Below are 19927 nucleotides of genomic sequence, written 5' to 3'. Positions count from 1 at the left end.
TGGGTCATGCATGGGTTCAGCACTTCAGCACTTCATTCAAGCCCAAGGGTTTGGCCAAACGAATCCCCAAATCCCGTCCATATGGGTTTATCCACTAGGACTACTGCCAGAACTAATCTGTTATTAGTTAGGAGGATTCAATCAGGAGGAAGAACCTCCACATTAAATTGGATTGGGAAAATTTAATAAAAGGATTATTAGCTAAGACATTGGAGTATTGAAGAATTGCTAGTAAAAGAAAAGACAACCCTAAAAACACTGAATAACTAAAAAATGCTTATTAAGAATTGCAACACAGAATGGTTGAAATAAATTTGTGAATATTTAACTGAAGGACTGTGTATCAAAGATATCAATGAAAAAAGACAAAAAATAAAATATGCAACATATTTGAGCAAAATCTTCATTAAAGAACACTTTTAATGGTCATTAGGCCTAGAAAAGTTATATAACACTAGTTATTATGAATCTAGATGTTAAAACTATGATGAGAAAGACTACAAATCCCCTAGGATAAAACTGATTAACTGATTTAAAAAGACAATGCCAAGATTGGACTCAGCTTAACTTTTTTTTTTTAAAGTAAACTCTAGGTCTAACATGGGGCCCAAACTCACAACCTGAAACCAAGAGCCACATGTTCTACTGAGTTATCCAGGTGCTCCAGCTTAATTCTTATTTCTTCTCAGACTTAAATGTGTCCTCATAAAAATTATCAGCGGTCTTAGTTTTTTCACCCTCCACTGATATTTCCCGAGAGTATTTCTGCCACTATCTTTGAATAACTCCATAATCGTTAATAGCCCTCTTCAATTTGCATTTCACTTTTTTCCCTGCTATATCATCAATTCCTCATGCACAACAGTCCCAGCAAACACTTGAACCAATGATAAGCCCTCCTCAGCAAGGAGACAAGACAATGGTGTTTAGATGCCTCTTTTGCACACACACTCTGCATGAGAATGCTGTAGCTGCTATCACATAACAACAGAATTTAGTAAGTTGCTCTACATTTGAGATAGATGTCAGATATCTAAAGGACTTGGATATATCTTAAGATATGAAGAAATATTAAATGAATAAATAGCATTGCTTTGTGATTTGGACGCAATCACTAAATACACAGGCAGGAAAGATGTTCTCTTTGGGAACCAGATGCAGAGAGAATTCCTTCTCCTCCTTCAGAGCGGCTGAACATCACTGTTTCTTCCAAGTCACGGCCATGAGCAAAGACAGAGTTACAAAATCGACTAACTCCTCTGTCTACATGAATTCCAATAGCAAGAAAATGTCTATTACATTCTAGCTAAGAGTGGATGCATTTTGAGTCTGAAAGAGACTGTGTGCATTTAAATTTGTAGCGTTTGAGAATAATTTAAATATTTTTAGCCTGGGAGAATTCTGAGCTTCAAGGAGTCTGAAATGTCTCTAACAAGTGACCAGTTGCCGACAACACTCCAAATATCCGCGAACTGCCCTTTAAAAAATAGGTAAACAGCTTCTTTCCCGGAAGGCTAGATGGCCTCTTATTTCTCAGACACTCGAGATACCACGAAACCTTGATTCGCAGAGGTCAAGGACTAGGACACTCTAACCACCTGTGCGGCTAAGGAAACTACATTACCCAGACGCCAATTTGCCTAATGGTGGCAGAGTTGACCCAATGAAAGCCCAGTACGGGCATTTCCGTGCAGACGCACCAGGTCAGGGTGGGACTTCCGGCGTCCTCCTCGTGGCGGTCATTTTGGCTTCTCTGGAATCCGTTCCCTCTGAGACTTCGGAGCCCCAGGTTGGCGGCCGGTAAGACACTAAAAGCGTTCTCCTCACTACAAAGAGGCTGCTCTAAGGCTTGGAGACCGCGCAACCCAGGGTAACTCGCAACAGGCTGGGATCGAGATTTCCTTGCCGCAAAACCCCAGTCCGCCCCACCCCGATTCTGATGGCGGCGGCAGTACCCAGGGCCCCGGCGCGATAAACGCTCGTCCGCCGGGCCCTCCCAGCCCTCCCCCCAGCCAGACCCTCCAGGCCCGAGCGCGGGAGGTCTGCTCGTGTCCCTGTGGCCCAGGCCCCGGGGTCCGGGACAGGGAGGCGCCGTTGGCGGAGGTCCTGTATGAGCGCCGGTGCGCTGGCGGGCGGGAGCAGGCCGCAGGGGAGGTGTTAGGTTCGTGCAGAAGACTTGGAGATCGACCGAGCCGGGAGCACTGGGGAAACCCAGACAGTTGTGTTTACAGGCAACAGAGTGTGTGAGGCCAAGTTGTGCCTTAGAAGTTTTACCATCTTTCTGAGGACGCTGGGGGCCAAGGAGAGTTAGGAACAAAAGAGGTAAAGTGTCTGAAATCGGGTTCTAACACGTTTCCTGAAGCTTTTCACAGAAGGAACAGACGGGAGGGCGGTGATAATTGTGGGACCCAAGAAATTTAACAAAAATTCCCTTCCCCTGGACAAGCAGAGCAGGATTAATTCCATTTTGTGCTACAACCGCCATCTCGTGTAACCCCCACATGACCTTATTGCTTAAGGCACTACCCCACCCTAGTCAAGCCAGTGAGCACACCCCTACGGAAACCAGCTCATTTAGGAATGCGGAATCTCTAGCCGCCAAAGAATGTAAACCCCGCCTTTTGCCCGCCAAACCTGAGCGCCAATTCTGACCAAATGATAGGCTAGTTCAAGCGGTCACTATAGGGTAAGTTGTAAATCAGTTGGCCACCTGCGTGTGGACCGACATATCCGTGCAACTTTCTGTGTGTATTACAATTTCATTGGCCACTGGCCCCTGTAAAACTGCTACGCCTGCTAACCTAGGGGTCCAAGTCCCTGTTCCGCTTTGTCGGGTATACTTGGACCCAAGCTCCAGCTTGCAAATAAATCCTCGTGCACTTGCATAGGTGTCGGCTCCTTGGTGGTTTCTTGGATAGGCAATCTTGGGCACAATAATAATAGGCACAGGAAACTTGAGCCCTGTAAGGATCATCTCCCTGTCCAGAGTGCTGAGAAGTGCTGAAGCCTAGAAGTAAAACAGTCCTCTTGAGGTTACCAGATCTGAGCTGGGCTAGGTACTTAGCTCATGAGATGTGGAAGGTGGTCCCAGGCATACGTACCAGAATGTGCAAAGGCTTGGAGGGTTCAGGGACCAGCAGGTGTCTTTTCTTTTTCATGGGAACTGGGAGGAGTGGGGCAGGAGTCAGGTCTGGACACCCTGGTGATTGGTATTATGAGAGATTTGGAGGAGTAAAGGCAGGTGATCTGACTGAGGTCTCATCAGGCTCCCTGGGGCTGTAGCATGGCAAAGAGTATATTGGTGTGAAGTTGGTGGTGGGAAGAGAAGGGAAGAGGCTATTGCAAGAGTCTGGGTGAGTGTGATGGTAGCTGCAGCAGAGTGGTGGCCATGGAGAAGTGGCTGGATTCTGCAGTAGTGTTTTAGGTGTGGCTTCCTGGGTTTTCTAACTTTTAGGGAGAGAAAAAGAGAGGTGGGAGTCAGGGATGACTTGAAGTTTGGCTTTAGTAGTTGGAAGGATGGAAGCTCCATCAATTAAGACGGGGAAGTTCATAGCATGATTTTCATTGGAGATACAAGATTTCTTTTTAGTCCATTAAGGAGATGTTTCAGATAACAGTTTGTGGGTCTCTGGAACTCTGAGGAGGAGGAGTTCATAATGTAGACTTCTTCAAAGGGTAGTGGAGAGTGTGTGGACCGGGGAGGAGCTGTAGGTCACTTAATATGGGGAATCCTGGTCAGGATATGGTAAAAGTAGCCCAAGAAGAAGAGGGTGGGCCTGAGGACTAGGTTTCCTGTTTGGCTCCCTGGTTATGGGATGTGGATATCACAACATGGATCAGGAAGAGAAGTGACCATAGAGGGCAGAAGGGAGAGTGTATGTTTTGGTATGTGGCCAGGGGCTCCAGGGGATGAGTGGACATCAGATGGTTGTGGTGGCATAGGAGGAGTTCAAACAAGATAATGCTGAGATGGAGGGCTGGTGCTTATTAACTGTTCAACAGATTCACCAGGATTTCATTGTGTCCCACGGTTGGGCCTAGGTGTTCAGGTTAGGCTGGTGGGTTGGCTTAGGAGCACAAGTGGTCATTTATGGGACTAATTGGGGGTAGGGTACAAGGCCCTACTTTGTACCTTGAGTGTTGAATGAGGGTTACATGGAGAGAAGACAGCTATGACTGGAGGCACACAGGTGGAGGAGAGCCGTGGGTACCTGAAATCTGATTTCATTCTTGGTAGTGAGGTTGAAGCAAGGCACAGGGAGGGAGGCCTTCATAGTAGCACTCAAGGCTATGTCTGTTGGTGGGAACCATCAGTCTGGATTAGTATTTGATCCTGTTTGAAACTTCCAGGCATTTTCTGGGCCGTGTATGATGAGTAACCCGTAGAGAGACCAAGGAGATGACTCTGATGTAGGGTAGGAGGGGACTGTAGCTGTGGGAGTGCAGTTGTGAGAGGCCTGGCAAAGAGAGAGAGTATAAACACGTGACCACAGGGCCTTGGAATTGAAGTCATAAGGATGAAGGATCATGTCATATTTTTTGTTTCTTGGAGGGATGATCCTGGGACCTTGGCGATATTGCCCCATAAAACTAGAGTCAAGCCATGCACACCCTCCTTATAGCTAGTTTTTCTCCCTAACCTGTGTTTGTGACACTGACAAGAGGCAGTGTGGCTACCATGTCAGGCCCACAGTTCAGGGATCCTCTATCTGCCCATTTGCCGATTGTTGGGGGAAGACACAGTATCAGTAGGAATATGAGGAAAGAGTGGCTTCAAGGACACCCAGGCCTGGTATTTCCTCTGAGGTGTGGAGTAGACTGAGCTGAGGATGGATGTGGAGGGTGGGGGTGTATAATTAACTTGGACTTCTAGGAGAGATGTTGATCATGGAATGAACTGTCCACATTATGGCAGGGTATGAACTTTGAGGACGTGGCCATTGACTTCTCGCAGGAGGAATGGGGGCTCCTTGATGAAACTCAGAGACTCCTGTACTGTGATGTGATGCTGGAGAACTTTGCGCTTGTAGCATCGCTGGGTAAGATTGTCACATTGCTCCTCATGTCCTGCCTTTCCTTTGTTCCCCAAAATCTGCTCTTTCTTGCCCACAGCTGGATCATGAGCTCTGCTAATTTCTACTACTTTCTTGTTACATATGCTGCAAGATCAGTGCTAAGCTGCATATAGTACCCTGAGCAATGGATTCCCCAAGCATCCGTGACACATTACCTCAAAAAGTGCAGGGGAGGTTCTGGGAGTCAGGAGTCTTAAAGTTAACTTGATGGATCCCACCGTGCTTGCTCTCTCCCTGGCAGGCTGTGTCCAAATCCATGGCTTCCAGTTTCACCTCCTTCCTGCCTGTGTCAGGTCATGGTCATTACTCACATGAGCCACAGGCTGTTCTTGTAAGACCCTCCTTCTATTGTATTTTATATTTTCTTTCCTGAATATTATTGCATGACAAGTTGCAAGGGGCCAATGGTGTCTGCTTACTGTGCATCTTTCTTTAAGACTGACATCATTTGGGTTCTGAGGAGTTACACAGTGGTGAGTGCACAGAAAACACTGTGCACATTGTTTTACGGGATGGATGTGGCAAGAATGTCTCAGAGGAGGTCTGGCCGTGGTGAGTGGCAGGTGGGGGAGGTAGTGACATCAGGCCTGTGTTCAAATCATACCAGGAATTTCCCAGATGTTCAGTAGTGTTCTGGTACAAGTACCACTAGCCACATATTGTTTCTACTTTTTCTTCTACAACGTAACTCTTTGCTGATTTGTCATTTCATCTCTAACTTCTGGCTCTTTCCACCTTTGTGGCCTTCACATGCCATCAGTTCTGCACTGCTCCGTTTATTATATTCTCCAATATTGACCTGCATGTGGTATCATAAAGTGTGCACATACTCTTATGTAGTCCTTGAACCAGCTACGCAGGTCCATTTGAATTTTATTGGGACAGGCCACAACCAACCTTTCACATAGCATGCCCATGTCATCAGCAGATAAGGGCCTACTGAAGGAGGAGTAAGGAGGCAGGAGCCTGCCTTCTATGTGGTACACCCTTAGCTTGTGTTTTGTCTGTTAAGGTCTTTTCTATTATGGTCTCTTCAGAGGCCCAATACCACCAAGCAACACCTACCTCAACCTGCCCCCAGCTCCCTTGTTCTCAGAACAATCAGATGGACACAACTTGTTATGTCAGACACACCTTTGTAATGAGCTTCCCCCTCCTACCGAAGCCAGTATGCATTTCTTCAGCATGTCTCTGCTTTCAGGCTGTTGGCATGAGATGGAAGATGGGGAGGCCCCTTCTGAGCAGACTTTATCTGTAGGAGAGTTCCAAGTCAGGGCTTCTCCAGCAGGTCTTCTCCATGCAGAAGATCCACCCCTGTGAGATGTGTATGCCAGCTTGAAAGATATTTTACACCATCCTGAGCACCAAACAATTTACCCTTGGCAGAAAACTATAGTTGGAGTGGCATATGTGTGAGATGCTTCTCTTTCCATGCAGACCTTCACCAGCAACAGAGGCATGACAGTGGGGAGAAGCCCTGGGAAAGGGATGTGCACCGGGCCTCATGGGTGACCAGCTGCAACTTCGGTGTATCAGGGCAGTCTTTCACATGTAGGAAGATTGGTGAGGACTTCCCAGCTACCTCAGGACATATTCAGCTCCAGACCAGTCCCCACAGCAAGGAGCCACACAGTGGCAACCAGAGTGGGCAGGCCTTTCACAGTGGAAAAAGTCACTACAATGGGGGTGAATATGAAAAAGCTGCCAGCCACAGCGATGCACTTGATCAACACCAGAGTGTCTGTTCTGGAGAAGGGCTTTATGAGTGTAGCAAATGTGGGAAAGCCTTCAGCTGCAACTACAGACTTGTGCAGCACCAACAAATTCACAGTGGACAAAGGCCATATGAGTGTGGCGAATGTGAGAAATTCTTTAGCCAAATCTCTGGCCTTCTTAAAGACTGGAGAATTCACAGTGGTACAAAGCCTTATGGATGCAGAGAATGTGGACAATTACTTACCCATAACTTCAGTTTCATAAAACACTGGAGAATTCACACTGGAGAAAGAACTTATGAATGCAGTGAATGTGGAAAAGTCTTTATCCACAAATCTAAACTGATTGACCATCAGAGACTACACATTAGAGGAATGCATTATGGGCGTGGTGAATGTGGGACATCTTTTAGCTACAAATCCAACCTCATTGAACACCGTAGAGTTCACACTAGAGAGAGGCCTTACGAGTGTGAATGTGGAAAATCCTTTAGACAAAGTTCTAGCCTTTTCCGACACCAAAGAGTTCACACTGGAGAAAGGCCATATAATTGCAGTGAGTGTGGGAAATCCTTTAGACAGATTTTCAACCTAATTCGACATGGGAGAGTTCACACTGGAGAAATGCCTTACAAGTGTAGTGATTGTGGGAAATCTTTTAGTTGCAAATCTGAACTCATTCAACATCAGAGAATTCATAGTGGAGAAAAGCCTTATGAGTGCAGTGCATGTGGGAAGTCCTTCAGACAGTTCTCTAACCTCATTCGACACCGGAGTGTTCATACTGGAGAAAGGCCTTATGGGTGCAGTGTTTGTGGGAAATCCTTTAGCCGAAAATTTATCCTTATTCAACATCAGAGAGTTCACACTGGAGAAAGACCTTATGAGTGCAGTGAATGTGGAAAATCGTTTACCCGAAAATCTGACCTCATTCAACACCAGAGGATTCATACTGGCACAAGACCTTATGAGTGCAGTGAATGTGAGAAATCTTTTAGGCAACGCTCTGGTCTTATTCAACACCTGAGAGTTCATTCTGGAGAAAAGCCATATGAGTGTGGGGAATGTGGGAAATCCTTTAGCCAAAGTGCTAGCCTTATTCAACATCAGAGAGTTCACACTGGTGAAAGGCCTTATGGGTGTAGTGAATGTGGGAAAACCTTTAGCCAAAGTTCTAGCCTCCTTCAACACCAGAGAGGTCACACTGGTGAAAGGCCTTTTGAGTGCAATGAATGTAGGAAGCCCTTTACCCACAAATCTGACCTCATTCAACACCAGAGAGTCCACACTGGAGAAAGACCTTATGGATGTAGTGAATGTGGGAAATCTTTTAGTCGAAAGTCTAACCTCCTTAGACACAGGAGAGTGCACGCTGGAGAAAACCATTAAATGTGAGGAATGTTTTACTTCTTTGCTCAGTGTAACAACACTAGAGGAAACTTTTTGAAAGACCTATGCCAGAATTTAAACCTCTTTTATCTGAATGAACACTTTGTGAGATTCCTTGTAAGTTTTGGGAAAATGCAAGACTTAAGGGGATGCCCTTTACTATGTAACCTGCCCAGCACTATTCCCAGATTTATGTCACTGCCAGCTTCTGTGACTAAGGCCATTCAGCTCTACTACCTGACAGATCTGTGCATTGTAGCTCAGTCACCATGCCAGAGTACTCAGAGAACCTAATCTCTTAGGTTCTTCCATCTGCTTGAGGAGATTATGAATAGCCTGAGCCTTTAGAGAGATCCTCATTTCCTTTCTCTCTGACTCTAGGGAGTAGACCTAACCCAGTTATGGTCCACAGGACTCATCCTCACCTGCTAAGAAGGACTTTTCTTCAGGGACATTCTTCTCACATTATGCTTACGAAGAAATTCCAGGTTCTCATTCACCAGCATGGGATCCACTTCCTGCACATTGGTTTGGTTTATGTTCTTTAGGTAAAGGTCTTTGTTTCTGCCCCTTTAATTTTGGTGGTTGTGTTCACTGTGTGAGGTGATCTGGAAGCAGAATTGTGATCTGTCAGCATGTAGGCATGAACAGATTTTTATGGGGCTTCTTATACTTTCTCTGCTTTAGTAGGGATGGTATGATGGCAGAAAATAGCAGTTGTCCAATATTGGTCTAATTTACATTGGTGCCCAGTGCTTGGAAAGAAAGACTACAGGACTTCGTGTTCCTAATTGGCAATCTGGTGCCATGATTTGAGGAAAGGTTGGAGATCACCTGGATAAGGAGGCCTTTGTTGTGACAACCCCTCCCACCCCTACCATGCTTCTGTGAACAACATACATTTTATTCTCTTGATCATAATATATATCACATCATTCCCACCACTATTGAGAGGACTAGTTCTCGTAGATCCTGCAAAGTAACCATGTGTCATGACGTAGAAAATTTCAGAGGCTAGTGTCATTTGCTGTAAGGTTAAGGGTCAGGTGGGATAGAAACATGGGTTAATATGGCATAGAGGAGACTACAGTAAATTAGATGAAATGTGCCTTACCTGAAAGTTGGTTTCAGTACTATGACTTGTAAGACCAATGTGTACAGAAATTCTCAGGACCTCTGTATTCCCACAGCTGGGGTTATTGACAAAGTAAATATTCTAAAGCTTTTGTGGATTCTCATAGCCTCTTTGGGCTGTTTACCTCTAGGTCATTTCTCTAGAGGCAGGAAAACAAGCATAGAAAGAGGGCTGACCCTGTTGTGACCCCGCCAGTATCCCTGTAGATTTAGGTGGCAGCAGTCTTCATGGTTGCCAGTGTTTGCTGCCACTGAGGCAAGAATGCTCCTTCCAGGGCATGAGAAAAGAGATGGTAGTGTCCATATAGGGTTGCCAACCTAATTTTCTAAGCTTTTGAAAGAGGGACATCTGGGCTTGTATTTTGGAATACTTTTTAAAGCTCTGTTAAGGTATAATTTGTGTAATTGACATGCAACAAAGTGTACTTATTTAATGTTAACAATTTGGTAAGTTTTGACATGTATAAAGTCATGAAACTACATTGTGAAAATCAATTTATCTGTCACCCACGTTTACTTTGTGCTCATATAACTCTGTCTTCTCCAGCCTTCCAGGCAATCATCAATTTTCTTTCCTTTACATTAGGTTAGTTTTGTATTTTCTATAAGGCATTATTAAGTATTATTAAGTTGTTGGTTTTTTTTTTTCTGTACTGTTTTTGCTTCATTCTGCGTGCTTATTGAGATTCAACAATGAGCTTATTTTTATTGCTGAGTAGCATTCTAATCTATGAATAATGACTTCTGGATATACAGGTTATTTCTAGGTTTGCAGTATTTACAAATAAAGCTGCTATGCATATTTATATTCAGTTCTTTATGTGGATGTTTTATTTCTCTTGTTGTAGTAACTGAAACTGTTAGAATGTAGGTGAATGTTCACATTTTTAAGAAATGGGAAACTGATCTATCATGGTTATTCTTTTTCCCCACTAGTAGCACTTGAAAATTCAAGTTCCATGACATCTTTGAAATAAGTGTATGGTGAGTCACTTTGACTTTAATTCCATTTCCCAAAGTGTTCATGATATTGAGTATTTTTCATTTTTTATTTGTTTAAAGATTTTATTTATTCATGAGGGACAGAGAGAGAGAGGCAGAGACATAGGCAGAGGGAGAAGCGGGCTCCCCCACAGGGAGCCTGATGTGGGACTTGATCCCAGGACCCCAGGATCATGACATGAGCCAAAAGCAGATGCTCAACCCCTGAGCCATCCAGGTGCCCCAGCATTTGTCATTTATTTGCTCTGTGTGTATCTTTGGTAAAATGTGTGCTTGTAATCTTTTGCCTACTTTCTTTTTATGTACTAAAGTATTTATTTTATGGAACAATTGTTTTTGAATACTAGAAGATTTTTCTCAACTTTTTGTTATTCTCACAATTGAAAGCCCACATGCACCAGATGTATAAATTTAATCTGCTTTAATAAATTCTTCTGCTTTCTTAGTAACACATTAAATCAAGCCCAGGTTTTAGTCGTTGGCAGTCCATGTAAATACTTCTCTTGTGGTAAATGTCAAGTTGCCAGAGTGATGTCACTGAACATGGAATTGGTAAGATACTCCAGTAGTACCTTACTATATTCTCAAAGTACTGATATAATAGCCACAAATAACTAAGAACATGGGAAATAAAATAGTAAAATGACCAGTAAGTGGCAAGTTTTAAATATTTGTGGGTGTTTTTGTTTGTTTTGTTTTTATTTTTGTTCTTGTTTTATTTTGTTTTTTAAAGATTTGAGAGAGTACACAGAGGAAGGGGAGGAGCGAGGGTGGGCGTGGTGAGCAGACTTTTTGCTAGGTGTGGAGCCTGATGGGCTCTATCTCAGGACCCTGAGATCACAACCTAAGACAAAACCAGAATCTGATGGATGCTTAACTGACTGAGCCACCCAGGTACCCCTGCTTTATTTTTGTTTTTTATTTAAGTAAAAACCATGCCCATTGTGGAGCCCAGCACAGGGCTTGAGCTCTATGACCCTGGGATCAAGACCTGAGCTGAAGTCAAGGATTGGATGCTTAACCTGACTGAGCCACCCAGGCATCCCTAAATATTTGTTTTATAAGAAGAGTTTGATTTAAGTATGATTGACTTAAACTACACGTTTTAAATATATATTTTGATGTGTTTTTTTTTTTTAAGATTTTTAATTTATTTATTCATGAGACACAGAGGCACAGACACAGGCAGAGGGAGCCCAATGGGCCACAGGCCACTAGGAGCCCAATGTGGGACTTGATCCTGGGACTCTTGGACCACACTCTGAGCCAAAGGCAGATGCTCAACCCCTGAGCCACCCAGGCAGCCCCTATTTTGATGTTTTCATACATGTGTACATCCCTCAAGCTAAGTTCCTCCTGCCCTTTCCAATTCATCTTTTTTAACGTATAAAATCATTGATATTACAGAGATATTCAAGCTTTTGTAATGGACCGTAATGAAGTCCCATTAGCTGTATCACAATCTTTCATGATTAATCATTTTCATGGTGGTTCTGGTATCCCCATTCATACTGGTGGGTTGTTTTATTTTATTGTTATTTTTAAAGATTTAATTCCTTAGAGATAGAGAGGCAGAGATATAGGCAGAGGGAGAAGCCAGGGGAGCCTGATGCAGGACTCGATCCCAGGACCTCCAGATCATGACCTGAGCCAAAAGCAGATGACACTTAACCACTGAGCCACACAGGTGCCGCTGGTGGGTTATTTTACATGCCATCCTGGATATGTCAATGCATAACCTCTTAAGAATTTCGAAAATGTAAGGAATCTCATAACTGATAACTTGTATACACAGAAAATATTTTTAAATATAAATGCTAGTGCTAAACTTTATTAATTGAGTTAGCTACTGATGGCAAATTAAGTGCAATCAGAACAACAGTTATATGGCTTTTATTACATGTATCCTTTAAGTATTCACCTTACCCCTTTTATTTTGTTCACTGAAAAATTAGTTGTGTTAATTTTTTTAGTTTAATATTTCTTCTGTAATTTAAAATCCTGAGTTGCCCTTGAATAATGCAGATGTCTCTGTACAGTACAAACGTTTATCAACTATACCTCCTGATACTTAGACCTCTCTACCTTCCATTTGTCAAAACGTTGATGTTTCAAAGTTATTTCAGAAGTTTAAAAATCCCAGTTTCTCTGCATTTTTAAAATTTTTAAACTTTCTTAATGCAAAGCTGAAATCCCCAAATCAAAATCTTCCCTTGTCAGTGTACACATATAGCAAATCCATCATTTTAAATATATTAGTTACATTTGCCAGTTATACTTTAATACACATAAAAGAAAAAAGACTGAAATCATGCAAAAGCCTTAATCTGATCTAACATTGAGAAACAGAGCAATGGAAGAGGATCTTTTAATCATCACACAGAGCAAAAATACAGAGTATAATTACTAGTTTCTTTTCCTCTGAAGATAGTGTACACTTTGTGTTCGGAGAAATAAAAAGTTAATTGTTGTGAGTTGCTTGGGAAGATTGATTAATAAGTGTCTGGTCAAGGGTCCCCTACCAGGGACCATCCGTCACACATTAATCTTACCAGCTCATTTAAGTATCATCCAGCCATTGTCTTTTCATAATTATTTTCAGGACCATCAGAGAAGGTGGGCAGTCCACCTTGATGGATTGAAATATTGCCAGTGTTCTAATATAGCCTTCTGGATTTCCTGCTAATTCTGCTTCACTAGTGAATACATTTACTAATATTAAGCTAGCTGCTACTGGAATCCCCTCACAAAATGTAGAATTTCAGTACATTCAAAGAACATAGGTCATAGACTCCAGAAAGTGTGATACTAAATAGCCTATTCCCATAGTCTCTACTGTGTCACATAGGAGCTACAGTCTTCACAAAGCCACAGGTGAAAAACACCTGAAGCCCACTGCAATAAATTCATGGGCACCATGGCTTTTACAGGCAATAAGGAAGCCACTTACTCTCTTCATATTTACTTGTTAAAGTTACGAACAAACATTTTACCCATTAGTATTTGCCACATCCTCTCTTTGGCTTATAGAATCTCAGTGATCTGTTTAATATGTTCACCCTTTAAAAATCTTTCCTGCATGCCTCATTATTTTGGCATGATTTTTTTAAAGCTAATTTATCAAGTACACAGTCTATAAGCATGTATCTATACAAACTACTACAAAGTTTAAATTGCTGTAAATGCTGGAAGGTCAACTAGTTGAATATGTTAAACCCCTGGGAGACCTAGTGTGAGGGTGAAGGGAAACATTCCTTGAGAATATACTTTTATGTCTAGAATGAGTATTTATTGTGCAGTAATTTACTAAGTGTAGAGCATTGGGAAGAGCATTCCAAAGAGAAAAATGCCTGAGAAGGGGTGCTGCTTTATCTGATCTAGAAGTCAGGTGATGATTCAGAATCACAGTTGAACAATTTTTTCTTGTAAAACAACTGAGACTGATTTTCTGTGGCAGTATAAAGAGCTCATCCTTTATAAAGCATTAGAAAATTCGTAATTACTTTTTTTTTTTTTTTTAAGATTTTATTTATTCATGAGACACAGAGAAGCAGGCTTCCTGCAGGGTCCCCAGGATCACGCCCTGGACTGAAGGTGGCACTAAGCCGCTGAGCTACTGGGGCTGCCCAGTAATTACATTATGTGCTATGTTAAGACACTCCATTCTTTTTATCTTACATTATCAATAAGCAGACATTTGAAATGATTTTTTTTTTTGTTCATTTCTTGTTAAGCCTTAAATTTTCATTAACTTTCAAATTCTTCTGGGATCAGGTCATTAGACTTATTCCGATCATATATTTGCATCTCTTGGTTCAATCAAAGATGGAGAGATTCATTTCTGTACGTGTGTGCAGAGGACAAGAATGGAGGATTTAATGAATTTTTCTTTTTAATTTTTATTTTATTTATTCATGAGAGACCCACAGAAGCAGAGACCTAGGCAGAGGGAAAAGCAGGCTCCCTGTGGGCAGCCTGATGTGGGACTTGATTCTAGGACCCCAGTATCACAACCTGAGCCAAAGGCAGATGCCCAACCACTGAGCCACCCAGACATCCCTAAATTTCTCTTTTCCAGTGTGGGATTTGAAAAGTCTTTGACAAAGCCACCGGTTTTAACAAAACCAAGTTGAGTGTCCATTTTTTAGAAATGTGTCTCCTGCACAAATAAAAGTATAAACTCAAGAGACACTTAAGAATTTTAGCTGCCTCATAGGCACCTGGGTGGCTCAGTGATTGAACATCTCCCTTTGGCTCAGGTTGTGATTCCAGGGTCTTTAGATCGAGTCCCACATCGGACTCCCTCTGCCTGTGTCTCTCAAGAATAAGTAAAATCTTAAAAAAAAAAAAGGTTGTTTGATGGCTATTGCAGTTATGAAGTAGCCCTTGCATTTTAAAAATGAATACTCAGTAGATTCTTATGTATCTTGTACATTAAGTGTAATGTCCGACTAAGTAACCTACTAGTATATATGACAACAGATCAAACAAAAATGGCGAAATAAAATGATAAATAGTAGTGGAAAACTGGGGAAAGCTTCATCTTGCTTCATTACATGGTGTTTTCCTTTTTTGTATGTTTGAAAATAGCCAGAAGAAATGATATAATGTGACTTGGTCTCTTCAGGCAGCTATATACCAAAGAACCACAGACTGGGTAGCTTATACATAACCAAAATTTCTTTCTCACATTACTGGAGACTGCGTGTTGGAGATCACGATGCTAATGTGCTCAGGTGAGGGCCCTCTTTGGGGTCCTAACTTCTTGTTGCATCTTCAGCAAATGGAAGGGGTTGTGGATCTCTCTGCAGCCTCTTTTATGATAAGGACACTAATACCATTCATGAGGGCTCCACCCTCATGACTAAGCACATCCTAAGGGCCTCACCTCCTAATACCATACTTTTGTGGGTTAGGATTTCAACATGAATTTAGGGGGAACTCAAAGATTCAGACCCACAGCAGTGTCACTGTGTCAATAACTTTTTAATTTATTATTTTATCTTTAATCTCTCCATCCAACATGGGGCTCAAACTCCTGGCCTCAAGATGAGGAGTCACACACTCCACTGGCCGAGCCAGACAGGCACCCCAGTAATTTTATTTTTTGAGAAGGTCGGAATAGGATAAGTAGGTACTTCTGGTGTCAGTTCGGCATATAAGAAACTGGAAGTGGTGGGGTTCCTGGTTGGCTCAGTCACTTGAGTGTCTGCCTTTGGCTCAGGTCATGATTCCAGGGTCCTGGGATTAAACCCCACATCAGGCTCCCTGGGGGCCTGTTTCTCCCTCTGCTTGCTGCTCCCCCTGCTTGTGCTTGCTCTCTCTTTTAAATAAATAAAAATCTAAAAAAAAAGAAAGAAACTGGAAGTGGCCACTCCATTCTAACAACAAAGAAAAAGCTGAACAAGTTGAAAAGAGAATTCTTGGATTCTAAAAAGAAGTGTGGTCACAAGGGAAAGCCACTGTCCCCAAATTGACACCAGCAAATACAGAGAATCACAACTTACTGAAGCAGAAACACACATGTGGAAACAAGTGGGAGCCAGTGCCAGGGTAGGGAAACAGAACTATATGTCACAAATTGCTGAAATCTCCATGGGGACAAATCTGAGACACAAAAACTCCAGGAGAACCCAGTTCTGTGGACAGCTCCCACACATTTATAGAGTTTTACCTCTTAAATGTCTCAGTGGTTCTCACAGTGAATATCCCATGAAATTCTGTGATCTGTGACAGAAAAATCCAGGCCTGCTTCCAGATGGAGAAAGGAAAAGAAACCATTTCTTTTTAATCTTACCTGTTTTTTATTTATTTTTTATCTAAATAAGGTCTACTCCCAACCTGGGGCTTGAAGCCAGAATCGTGAGATTAGGAGCCACATGCTCTACAGACTGAACCATCCAGACTCCCCCAAAGAAACCATTTTCAAATACCCTACAGCACTGTTCTCTACAAAGTCTCCCTGTGGAAAACACTACCTGTTTTGATGTAAGACTAATTAACGCTCACAGACTGAGTTGGTCTTTGCCAGCAGTTTATTTAACATAGGTTCATAGTGGGAATTTCACAAGCTAATAGCATTCATGATAATCTCTTAATAAGCCAATAAGGAAAATAGCATCCAAATCAATGATACATTAAACATACTATTGTAGCAGGCATAAGAAGATGAATAAAGTTTAAACTTAGTTGAGACAAAATTTTTGAGTTGGTATTCTGGAGAGACAGTTCAGCCAACCCATACCTGACATCCAGCTGTCAGCACAAAAGTAAAAGTCCCCTGTTGCCAGAACAAGTTCCTAGGGAACAATGATGCCAGTGTCAGTTGGGAACAGGATCTCTGTCTGGGCCACTGGATGTTTCCCCCACTGCTGGTAGAAGACTTGCCTTTACCACTGCAGAAGTTAATGGCCTAAGGTACTTGGAGAGCTATTTAGATGTGCCAAGGCTTGGCTTGGCCAGACCCAACACTCTCAGATGGTCCTCACCAGGTCTTGGTAGGTTTGGTCCTAAATACCCCTTTGCCATACTTGCTTCTTCATATGTTTTTACTGATAAGTCCCCAAAGGACCCCTCAGCAGCTGAGTGGAGTTCTTACTGGTGAGAACAGGACAGATAATATCAAAACACTTTACTTTTAAAAACATTCATTTTTGTCATCAACAAATGGATCCAAATCATATCAAATCAGTATGCACACTATTGAAGCAGAGCCTAACTTGCTCAGGTTTCCAGAGGCTAGGTGAACAGAAGGAAGGGAAATACCCAACTCTGGGCCACTCTGCCCTGTCCTAAACAAGGTGGAGGGGACAGTGACAGGGCTTTTGTGAAGTTCACAGTCCAGAAGCACAAACTCACTGGAAGACTGAGACTTGTGGGATATGTCAATACATTTATAAAAACAACAACAACAACAACAACAAAAAACCCTTTAAACAACAAATAAAACTTAAGCTTACAAACTTTAAAAATTCACTCCTAGGATGCCTCGGTGGCTCAGCAGTTGAGCATCTGCCTTTGGCCCACGGCATGATCCCAGGATTTGGGATCAACTCCTGCATCAGCCTCCTTGCAGGGAGCCTGCTTCATCCTCAGCCTATGTCTCTGTCTCTCTCTCTCTCTCTCTCTCTCTCTCACTGTCTCTCATGAATAAATAAATAAACATCTTTAAAAAAAGTTCACTCCTAAAGAACTTGAAGGTGGGGATCCCTGGATGGCTTAGCAGTTTAGCACCTGCCTTTGGCCCAGGGCCTGATCCTGGAGTCCCGGGATTAAGTCCCACGTCAGGCTCCCTGCGTGGAGCCTGCTTCTCCCTCTGCCTGTCTCTGCCTCTCTCTTTGTGTCACTCATGAATAAATAAATAAAATCCTTAAAAAAAAAAAAAAAAAAAAAAAAACTTGAAGAGGAAATTAGAATGCAAAATAAATCAGTACTGCTCTAGGCATAAAACCAAACCACACAAACTGACACCTAATCATGAATGTATAACAATCCCCTTCTCCCCACACTTGATGCCACACCTGTCTACACTAGTTCTTCAATGAGTACCTCATTCATAGACCTCAAGACAACATCACAAGGCATAATGAAAAAGTTTGCAGAGACCAAGCAAGCCTTCAAACTAGGCTCAGACAAGGCAAAGATGTGGAATTATAAGACCAGGAATTTAAGGCAGCCCTGGTGGCGCAGCGGTGTGGCACCGCCTGAAGCCTGGGGTGTGATCCTGGGGACCCCGGATCGAGTCCCACGTCGGGCTCCCTGCATGGAGCTTGCTTCTCCCTCTGCCTGTGTCTCTGCCTCTCTCTCTCAATCTGTGTGTCTCTCATGAATAAATAAGTAAGATCTTAAAAAAAAAAGACCAGGAATTTCAAACAAATGTGATTAAGACACTAAAGGCTGTACTGGATAAAGTAGACAGTGTGCAAAAACAGGCATTGTAAACTGAGATAGAAATTCTAAATAACAGAAATGCTAAAGATCAAAAACTAGGAGAAATGAAGAGTGCTTTGGTAGGCTTATCAGTTAAGAATCTGGCTTGAAGTTCTCTCAGAAAAACCTAGGAAACTGGAAAAAAACAAATGGAAAGGCCTGAAAAAGAAAGTGGACTATACAACTGTGGGACAACCACAAAAACTGTCAATCATGAGTTCTAGGAATAAAAGAATAAATAAAACAAAGGATATTGAATAAAAACCCTCCAAAACAGAACCCACACTCAGGTGGGTTCACTGGTGCGCTCTTCTCAACATTTATGAAAGAAATTGTACCAATCCTCTATATTCTCTTTCAGAGGGTAGAGACTGAGGAAATAAGTCCCAACTCCTTCTAAGACGCTAGGATGACCCTAACAGGCAAACCAAACAACTCAATGACAAGAAAACTTGAGACCCTCTCTCTCATGAACATAGATGCAAAAATCCTCACCAAGATGCCGCCACTCACCTATTAGGATGGCCAAACTGGAACACTGAAAACAGCACAGGCTGGTGAGGATGTGGGACAACACCAACTCTCATTCCTTGCTGGTGAGAATAGTACAGCACCTTTGGTTGGAGGACACTGGCAGTTTCCTACAAAACTAAACATACTGTTAGCATGTAATTTGGCAGTTGTGGTCCTTTATATTTACCCAAAGGAGTTGAAAACTTGGGGCCATGCAAAAATCTGCACACAATTGTTTCTAGCGGTTTTGTTCATAATTGCCAAAACTTGGAAGCAACCAAAATATCTCCTTAGTGGGTGAATGGATAAACAGTGATCATACAATGAACACAGTTCACTACTAAAAACAAGTGAACTAAGCCATGAAAAGCCATGAAGGAACCTTAAGTGCATATTACCAAGTGAAAATAGCCAATCTAAAAGAGATTTCATACTGGATGATTTCAACTATTTGACATCCCGGATATATATCCATGAAACAAAACTACTACTAACTAGCCCTGCAAGTCACTTCCCCTTTCTGGGCCCTATTTTATTTTCTACAAAGGGAGAAAATGGGCCTTTGGATTTCTAGGCTCTTATCCTGGGACACATGGGTGGCACAGTTGTTTAAGCATCCAACTGTTATGTTCAGCTCAGGTAATCTCACGGTCTTGAGATGGAGATCCGAGTTGGGCTCTGTGGTCATTGAAAAGTCTGCTTGAGTTTGTATTTCTCTCCTTTTGTCCAACCGCTAAATTAATAAACATATCTCTAAGGCTTGTTCTTGTTCCAGCTTTCTAAGGTTACTTCTTTATACTTTAAAGCCATAAAAGGGGACACCTGGGTGGCTCAGTGGTTTGGTGCCTGCCTTCGGCCCAGGGCATGATTCTGAAGACCTGGGATTGAGCCCTGCTTTGGGCTCCCTGCATGGAGCCTGCTTCTCTTTCTTTCTGCATGTGTCTCTGCCTCTCTCTCTGTGTCTCTCATGAATAAATAAATAAAATATTTTAAAAAAATGAAGGGAAAAAAAATAAAGGGATATCTCAATCTTTGTTGGATGTATTACATCAAATAAAAAGGAATAATATAGACACATAAAATAACGTCTATTTAAAATATAAGAAAATAGCAAATTTTGAATATTTTTACACAGCTTAATTCAGGCATCCTTGACTTAAATTACTCATA

At 42.3% G+C, this 19927-nt stretch overlaps 1 protein-coding gene across 1 annotated transcript; it reads left to right on the top strand.

Moving 5' to 3' along the window:
• The first annotated feature begins 1050 nt into the window (after positions 1-1050).
• Positions 1051-10125, top strand: ZNF551 (zinc finger protein 551). Its single transcript, XM_025984351.2, has 3 exons — positions 1051-1800; positions 4916-5039; positions 6513-10125. The coding sequence occupies exons 2-3, from the start codon at positions 4919-4921 to the stop codon at positions 8177-8179; spliced, it is 1788 nt and encodes a 595-aa protein (XP_025840136.2). The 5' UTR covers positions 1051-1800; positions 4916-4918; the 3' UTR covers positions 8180-10125.
• Positions 10126-19927: the final 9802 nt, after the last annotated feature.

Source organism: Vulpes vulpes, chromosome 1, assembly GCF_048418805.1.
Source record: "Vulpes vulpes isolate BD-2025 chromosome 1, VulVul3, whole genome shotgun sequence".
NCBI classification, from domain to species: Eukaryota; Metazoa; Chordata; class Mammalia; order Carnivora; family Canidae; genus Vulpes; species Vulpes vulpes.
Note: the sequence above shows the minus strand (reverse complement) of the source record. Positions and strands in the feature narration are given on the sequence as shown.